We start from the raw sequence: 9,442 nt of genomic DNA on the forward strand, positions 1-9,442 counted from the left end.
ATTCATAATTTTAATTATCAATATATGGCAAAATTGATGCACTTATATACGGCTTCGTGGTTACTTGGGTGTTCACAAGTACTGACCCTACAAGGCATCTGCAATGCATCTTCAATGAATGCGCTAAAAAAATCTCCGAAGAAATTTTACTATTTCTGTTGCTTTGCTTAATACCAGAGAAGAAATCTATCAACGATCTCGAAATCAGGTGAACGTGAACACACAACTCCTTCCGAATTGACAGGAGTGCCTGGAAGGACTTTATCAAAATATTGTCACTGTCAGTATATGCCAAAGTTTTGAAAATAAAGCAGCCAAGTGTCTTGCTAGAAGTTTTTTAGAAATCTAGTGAAAGTCTTGGAAAAACGCCTATCAAAAATTTTTTGGTGGCGATTTCTTAACCTCAAACCTAGCTGTCCAACGAACGTAAATTATTATATTTTGTCATCAAATTAGCTCGTAGTTTGTAGAAAATAACGAGAATTGTCGTTTCCGTCCATTTTAAATTTGGCTCAGATCCTGAATTCTCCGCAAATTCCAGTTTTAAAATCGTTGAAGAGGTAAAAAGAGAGGTTACGAGAGGTTACTGCTAGAAATAATTCAGTAGTCTTGGTAGGACTTCCCCGAGGTTCTTAAAAACAAAATACCACTAATTCGGCTCAAGTTCATTCATTATTTTTAAAGATCTTGTCTGAATGATTCCAGAAACATTCTGAGCAAGAAATATTCTAAGTCAAATAGCTGTGTCCTTCCACTATGCTCCGATAAGTGATGAAAAAACGTAAGACAGTGTAAGTCATCTTTGGTGGGGAAAAACTAATGACGAGTGTATGCACCTTGGAATTGCTATGAAAAATTCGACAGCTTTTTTGACGAATTTGGAATTGTGTTATTTTTTTAGCAATAATGAACATGTGCACCGCGGAGCGATTTATTTCCAAAAAGTGCACCGCGTGTCGAAATGTCTGAAAACCCCTGTTATAGATGATTCACCCTTCACTCATTAGCGGATGAACCGCAATTGGACTAATGTATTAGTTGTATGAGTTAGTTGAATTCGAATAAAGAACTCGGTCAGATCGTTGAAAATTTGATCCGTGTGTTTCGGTCTAAACCATCCGATTTCCGTCGCGTAGGCTTTGTTCCATCGCATCCGAAATAAAAGTCGGCTCGGGAATTTCGTCGTGGCAAAGAATTTGGCGAAAATCGTCACACTGGTGTCAGAAGTGGGGTTTATGATGAGTACGGATACATCTACCGCGTCACCGCAAGGTGATACCCAAGATGGCGCCAATTCCATCACCCCAGAAGGACTTGCCACCATGATCTCTGAGCTAAACTTGACGGTGACATCCAAATTTCGGGAGCTGAACGGACAAATGACCGATGGCATTCGGAAAATTGAGACCGAAATGACCAATTTCGGAGCCGAGCTAGACCGTATAAAAAGCCAAGTTAGCCTGTTACGCCGGGATAGGAAGGGTTCGTTGCGTGAACGCGGCCTTCCCAGTTTGCGATGACAAGCAGTGCCAATGACTGTCTAAACCTAGGGCGCTGACATGTTAGATGTATATAGCTACTCTTGAATGTTGATAGCAAAGTTTATTGAAGTGGATTGAAATTATTGCGTAAAATAGTAGGTAATCTAGTTAAATCATATATTCACCATCCAAATAAAATGTATATCTACTGCAGGCCTAGAATTGTTGCTGGAGAAGCAAGGTCTGAATCCTCGATTAACGATAGCGAGCGAGTTGATACTTACCGGTATTAATTGTAGGGAGATTGGATGGTTCGCAGGCAGGATTGTTGATTGGAAAACTGAGTTTGTAAGTAATGGCAATGAATTATGTATTATGCCCTGGATTATATGATTACATCGCAATTTGAATTAAATATATTTTTAGTTTTGAGTGTGTCGAACAGTACTCCAAGAACAGTTTTCGATATGCTGCCCCGAACTCCTCCCAACAATACTCAAAAAAACTCATCACAGGATGCGAACTACCCGTGTTGTAACGAAGATGATCAGTATGATGCAATGGTGCAGTGCAGTCGATGTAAAAGGTGGCACCACTTTTCATGTGTCGGAGTGGACCAAAGTATAGCGGAGCTTGTTTGGTACTGCCGTACGTGCCTCGGTGAGGACGTATCCGCTCGTGAATCGCTAGGCCAGCCTGGAGTCAGCCGTGTGCAACCACCACGTGCAGCTAAAAAGGGTAGTATTAAAGAGCATACCGGTAAGTCAAAGGAAGATCAGAAGAAAATCGTTGAAATAAAGGATTCTAGACACTCTGTGAAAGGGGGGACAAGTCAGGCAGGGCCGTCCAGGACGGGGGGCGAGATAAACATTGATAAAATACCAACCGATCCCTCGCACGGTCGCAATTCCGTTAGTGGTCGAAAGTCGTGTTCCGAGAGTCACAAAAGTGGTAGTAGTAAGACTAGAAGTTCCAAGCGGGACATGGCGATGAAACGAATTGAAGAAATGAAGGAGAGAAGTCGCTTGGAAGCTCTAGAAGAAGAAACCCAGTTGCAAATGTTAAAGGTGAAGCAAAAACAGATTGAACGACAGCGTCGCGAGTTGGAGGAGTTACAGCAGCTTTCTAAGCTGATTGAAGAAGAATCCGTGTGCAATGAAGATCTTGAGGAAGCAGCAAAGAGTGATACTAGCTACATCGATAAGGTACAAGGATGGATGAATTCATGTAATGCTGTAGAACCTGGTAGGTCGAGGCGGTCGAATATCGCTTCCGATGTTGACGTTAGTCAATTCTCATTGTTATTGCCGGATACTAACGTGAACAAAATGAGACGAATGCGTCAAACGCAGCAAAGGAGTTCCAGCGTGGTAGTGGGACCAACGGCGCTTCAGATTGCTTCACGGCAGGTGTTTCCGAAAAACCTGCCTGCATTCTCAGGTCAACCGCAAGACTGGCCGCTGTTTATAAGCGCCTATGAACAAGCGAATGCATCGTGTGGATTCACCAATGCAGAAAACCTCGTCCGTCTTCAACAGTCGTTGCAAGGAAAGGCAATAGAAATAGTTCGGAGCCTGTTGCTGTTACCCGAAAACGTGCCAACGATCATCGAGAAGCTTCGTCGCCGCTTTGGTAATCCCGAAATTTTGTCAACGATGCTAGCACAACGAATTCAGAGACTCGAAGGACCAGATTCGGATAACTTGGAGTCTGTGATCGAATTTGGAAGTGCAATTGGTGAATTCATCCAACATCTAGAAGTTTCGAAACTCAGCGACCATTTGAAGAACCCCATATTAATGCAGAGCCTAATCCAAAAGCTGCCACCGTGTTATGCCATGCAATGGGTTGAATACAAACGAAATTTCCGAGTGGTTGACCTGAAGACCTTCGGGAAGTTCATGGAGGATCTGGTTGATAAGGCATTAGAAGTGACGTTCGAAAGGATTGAAATAGGCTCTTCAAGAAGGCGTGAGAAACCAAAGGCCAAGGTTTACACTCATCTAATGAAAGAGGATTACGAGGAAAACTATGTCAAAAATAACCTGTTCGACAAAATACAGCCTACATCGGTACAGAGTTCTCAAAAAAAGGACTTCAGTTGCTCTATCTGTGACGAGCCGGGTCATTTAGGACGGGATTGCCGAGAGTTCCGGAACACAAGCTTGGAGCGTAGGTGGATGATGGTGAAGCATATGGGCCTGTGCACGCTTTGCATATTCAACCATGGGAAATGGCCTTGCAGATCTAAGGTGCGTTGTGAGGTGGACGGATGCAATGGTTTACATCACACATTGCTGCATCCTCCGATGACCGAAGGCGCCAATATGGAGGCACGTTGTAACAGTCACACTCTGCCGAGTAAAACCGCATTGTTCCGCATAATTCCCGTTACATTATATGGGGAAAACAGAAGATGCAACACGCTCGCCCTTGTAGATGAAGGATCGTCTACGTCACTGATCGATAATGAGATAGCTGAATTTCTTCAGTTAAACGGGCCTCGGGAACCATTTGAAATGCGTTGGACAAATGGAGTCAGCCGTACAGAAACTCATTCAAGAAACGTTGAGATGAGGATTACCGGAATCGATCAAAGAAAGGAATTTGAACTATGCGTGGCTAGGACAGTTACCAAGCTAGATCTTCCGGCCCAACAGTTGGATGCAGATGAGCTAATCGAAGAGTTCCGACATCTGAATGGAGTTGAAATACAGAGCTATAAGCTAGATACGCCGAAGTTGTTGATCGGGATTGACAACATGCACCTTATCGCTCCGGTGGCCTCGCGTATCGGACAAAAGGGACAGCCAGTCGCTGTTAAATGCAAGTTGGGTTGGACAATTTATGGTCCGAGGCCGAACATACTGTCAGATGTCCATTTTCTTGGTCATCACCGATGTGCTTGCGACGAGTGTAGTAAAGCGGACCAGGACTTGAATCAAATGTTACGTGACAACTTTCAACTTGAAGCCGTAGGTGTTTCCCCAGTGCGATTGGAGTCAAAAGATGATTGCAAGGCTCGAGAGATTCTCCAACGGACTACAAGACGAATTGGTGACCGATTTGAAACCGGACTTCTTTGGAAAGATGGAGCACCGAATTTTCCTAAAAGTTACGCGATGGCGTATAAGCGAATGAAGAACTTAGAAGCTCGATTGGACCGGAATCCGAGCATCCGAGAAGTACTGCAGAAGCAAATTGACGAGTATGTGGCCAAGGGTTACGCGCATAAGATCACGGAAAGTGAAATGACAGAGACACCGCCGGAGCGGTGCTGGTACTTACCCTTGAACTACGTCGTCAATCCAAAGAAACCTGGAAAAATAAGGATGGTGTGGGATGCAGCAGCGAAGGCGAACGGTGTTTCGTTCAACGAAAGCCTTTTGAAGGGACCAGATCTGGTTGCATCATTGTCCGGAGTAATCAACGGATTTCGAGAGCGAAAGGTGGCGTTCGGTGGTGACATTCGAGAAATGTTTCACCAGATTTTGGTGCGACAGGAAGATAGACAGGCCCAACGTTTCTTGTTCAAATCAGATGTCAACCGCGAACCGGATATCTACGTGATGGACGTGGTTATTTTTGGTGCAAGCTGTTCTCCCTGCTTGGCGCAGTTTGTAAAAAATCTCAATGCTCAAGAGCATCTACAGGATTATCCAGCAGCCGCAGACGCCATAATTCGTAAACATTACGTTGACGACTATTTCGATAGTGTAGATACGGAAGATGAAGCAATAGTACGAGCTAAAGAAGTCAGGAAAGTGCATGCAGACGCTGGCTTCGAAATACGGAATTGGATGAGCAACTCACCGATAGTTTTGGAAGAACTCGGTGAAGCGGAATCAAAAACGGCAAAGTCATTTGATGTAACTTCCGAGGCAGAAAGAGTTCTGGGAGTTATGTGGCGACCCGACACTGATTCGTTTGTATTCTCTACCGAATTCAGAGACGACTTGAGGCCTTACATTCAAGAAGGAGCATGGCCTACAAAACGAATCGCTTTACGCTGCATCATGAGCATGTTCGACCCGAAGCAGTTTCTGGCACCGATCTTGATTCACGGCCGTATCTTGATGCAGGACTTATGGCGAAGTGGCATCGGTTGGGATGAGAGAATTGGACCGGTACACTATGATCGTTGGCTTCGATGGACAGAGTTGTTTCCCCTCATAAATAATATAAGTATTCCTCGATGTTATCTCGGACGACTGAGTTCAACTGCATATGAGACAATGCAACTGCATGTATTTACGGACGCTGGAGAGGACGCGTATGGATGTGTAGCCTACTTCCGATTTGCAGATGGAGAAAGTGTGCACTGTGCATTCGTGGAGGCAAAGGCCAAGGTAGCACCTTTACAATACCTGTCTATTCCGAGGAAAGAATTGGAAGCAGCTGTACTAGGAGCGAGATTAATGAAGGCGATAAGTGAAAATCACTCAGTTGAGGCGAAGAAACGTTTTCTATGGACCGATTCGAACGCAGTTGCATCGTGGGTGAAATCGGACGTAAGGCGGTATAAACCATTCGTAGCCCACAGGATTGGTGAAATACTGAGTATTACAACTTCTGACGACTGGCACTGGGTGCCCACAAAATGCAATCCTGCAGATGACGTTACCAAGTGGGGACCGACAACACAAATAAGTTCCGGTAGCAGATGGTTTTGTGGCCCAGATTTCCTGAGGAAACCCGAAAGTGATTGGCCTGCGCAAAGATGGAAACCGGTTGAAATTGAAGAAGAACTACGAGCTAGTGTGCTACTTCATGATATAGTTTTGCCAGACGCGGTGTTACCCAGGATAAAACACATTTCTAAGTGGAAGGTGCTGGTAAGAACGGTTGCATCAATCTACCGTTTTGTTTCCAATTGTCGGCGCAGAATAAACAAACTACCAATCGAGGCGCTACCGACCTTGAATAAAGGACCTATGAAGATTCCAGGAGAGCAAGTTCCGCTGCGACAGGAGGAGTACCAGTTAGCGGAAAATTTTATCTGGCGTGTAGCACAAGGAGAACAGTTTCCAGATGATGTGAAAACGTTGATCAAAAATCAAGATCCATCCATTTCCCAGCGAAGAATGGTGGAGAAGAGCAGTCCTTTGTACCGACTGTCGCCATTCTTAGATGAACACGGAGTCATACGAATGGAAGGTAGAACTACAGCGGCGGACTATGCAACGTTTGATGTACGGTTCCCGATCATACTACCAAAGGAGCATATAATTTCCAGAAAACTAGTGGAGCGGTACCATCAAGAATGTGGTCACGGTAGTCGAGAAATGGTGGTAAACGAAGTACTTCAGCGGTTCTACATTCCATGCCTGAGATCTTTGGTTGACAGAATTGCACGAGATTGTGTTTGGTGCAAGGTTCAAAAGGCGAAGCCTGCGGTTCCAAGAATGGCGCCGCTTCCAATATCTCGGATGGCAGTGAGAGAACACCCATTCTCATACGTCGGTTTGGACTATTTCGGTCCGGTGGAAGTTGTTGTAGGACGAAGACGAGAGAAGCGATGGATAGCGTTATTTACGTGCATGACAGTGCGTGCTGTGCACCTAGAGCTGGTATACAGTTTAACGACACAGTCGTGTGAAATGGCGATTCGCCGATTCGTAAAGAGACGTGGGAGCCCGGTTGAGATCTTTTCCGATAACGGAACCAATTTTGTGGGAGCGAGTCGAGATTTAGCTGAACAAATCCGATCCATAAACTCGGAATGTGCTGATACGTTCACTGGAGCCAGGACAAAGTGGACGTTTAACCCACCGTCAGCACCCCATATGGGAGGCGTGTGGGAACGCATGGTTCGATCCGTAAAGGAAGCAATGGCAGTATTTGCACACGGAGAAAGAATAACGGATGAAATTCTACAAACAACTCTGATAGAAGCAGAAAGTTTGATTAACTCACGCCCGTTAACGTATGTTTCTACCAACGTACAAGAGGACATGGAGGCACTTACTCCAAATCATTTTTTGAGGAGTTGTTCTTTGGTGGATTGCATGCCATCAAGGAACTCAATAGAGCTGGCTGATAGACTACGGAGCAGCTATAATCAAGCACAGTATTTAGCAGAAGAATTATGGAGGCGTTGGCAACGAGAATATCTTCCCATGATGAATCGGCGGACGAAGTGGTTCGATGAACGGACAACTGTGGCCATTGGAGATCTAGTATATGTTGCTGATTCAGAAAGGCGAAAAAGCTGGGAGCGCGGAGTCGTGGAAGAAGTGTTCGCAGGAAATGACGGAAGGATACGATCCGCAATGGTACGTACTAGCACAGGAATGAAAAAGCGAGCGGTAGCAAAACTAGCTGTACTGGAGATCGGAGGATAAAAGTGGTAAGCGCAGTGGTGATCACAATCGACAACAGGGCTTACGGGCGGGGGAGCTGTTACGCCGGGATAGGAAGGGTTCGTTGCGTGAACGCGGCCTTCCCAGTTTGCGATGACAAGCAGTGCCAATGACTGTCTAAACCTAGGGCGCTGACATGTTAGATGTATATAGCTACTCTTGAATGTTGATAGCAAAGTTTATTGAAGTGGATTGAAATTATTGCGTAAAATAGTAGGTAATCTAGTTAAATCATATATTCACCATCCAAATAAAATGTATATCTACTGCAGGCCTAGAATTGTTGCTGGAAAAGCAAGGTCTGAATCCTCGATTAACGATAGCGAGCGAGTTGATACTTACCGGTATTAATTGTAGGGAGATTGGATGGTTCGCAGGCAGGATTGTTGATTGGAAAACTGAGTTTGTAAGTAATGGCAATGAATTATGTATTATGCCCTGGATTATATGATTACATCGCAATTTGAATTAAATATATTTTTAGTTTTGAGTGTGTCGAACAGTACTCCAAGAACAGTTTTCGATATGCTGCCCCGAACTCCTCCCAACATAGCCACTTGCAAAATTTGCGGGAGTTCAGTGCTGCAATCAATGGCCTCCAATTTTCATCGAATATCGTGGATCAGAGCTCTCCCAGAACTCCGTTGGAGAGCAGATTTCGCCGCAACCCAGCGAACGCTAATGAAGATGGCGGCTCCAGTGGATTCATGGATGAACGCCCTGGTGAAGACATTGGCAGGCCAACACGATCAAATACTTCAACCAACAACGCACACATAGCTGCTTTGCCAGAGGGAGAAAACGTTGCAAGAGTTAAGCTAAATCCCGAGATATACGATGGCAGTAAACGCTGGAGTGATTATTTGCTGACGTTTGAGTTAACTGCCGAAATCAATAACTGGGATGGTGCTCTAAAAGCGAAGTATCTAGCAGCAATGCTGAGAGGTCCTGCTTTAGAAGTGTACCGCTCTCTGTCAGCTATCGAGCGACTCTCCTACACTCAACTCAAACTCGCCATGGACAAAAGATTTGGTGAACAGTTTCATCAAGCTCTTCACCATGCACAGCTTCGAGCCAGATTGCAGCAGAAAGGGGAAGATCTATCCCAAGCAGCACACAAGTCACAACACGGCGTGTGTATGGGAAAGGTTTATAACAAAAAATTGGGCATCGCCAAATTTTTCGCTATTCAAAAATAGAGACTTCCAGCTTTCATTTGCACGGTCCCTCAAAAAAATCCACCGAGGGATCTCGAACAACTTTTTCAGAATACTGTTTTTCCCCATACAAAATGAACGGTTCCAAATTAATCCCTATTTCTACTTAACAAACATACCCAATTTTTGTATGAAAAAGTTCCCCCGATGGAATATTTCGATGTTGGGCTTGAATGAAAGCTAGTAGCGTCAACTTTCACGTAACGTAAAAATTAGCGATGCCTATTTTTTTGTAATAAATTTCTTATACCAGACACACCGTGACAAACAAGTGTCGACAGCGCAGGTTTTTGGTTGCGCAGGAGCTACATTCATGTAATTCTAACTCAAAGGCAGAATAACTTGAAAATGACTCGTTTACAACCAAAAAACTGCGCTGTCG

The 9,442-nt window shown here is 44.6% G+C and overlaps 1 protein-coding gene across 2 annotated transcripts; it reads left to right on the top strand.

The window, feature by feature from the left end:
- The first annotated feature begins 1,466 nt into the window (after positions 1-1,466).
- LOC115258210 (uncharacterized) lies at positions 1,467-8,123 on the top strand. Of its 2 annotated transcripts, none has more exons than XM_062852058.1 (2): positions 1,467-1,829; positions 1,908-8,123. In XM_062852058.1, exon 2 carries the CDS (start codon positions 1,949-1,951, stop codon positions 7,823-7,825), a length of 5,877 nt encoding a protein of 1,958 aa, XP_062708042.1. In that variant the 5' UTR covers positions 1,467-1,829; positions 1,908-1,948; the 3' UTR covers positions 7,826-8,123. The 2 variants fall into 2 exon arrangements, with proteins under 2 accessions (XP_062708042.1, XP_029714143.2); XM_029858283.2 differs by having other exon boundaries at positions 1,467-1,636; positions 1,696-8,123.
- Positions 8,124-9,442: the final 1,319 nt, after the last annotated feature.

This window comes from Aedes albopictus, chromosome 2 (genome assembly GCF_035046485.1).
Source record: "Aedes albopictus strain Foshan chromosome 2, AalbF5, whole genome shotgun sequence".
Taxonomy (NCBI): Eukaryota; Metazoa; Arthropoda; class Insecta; order Diptera; family Culicidae; genus Aedes; species Aedes albopictus.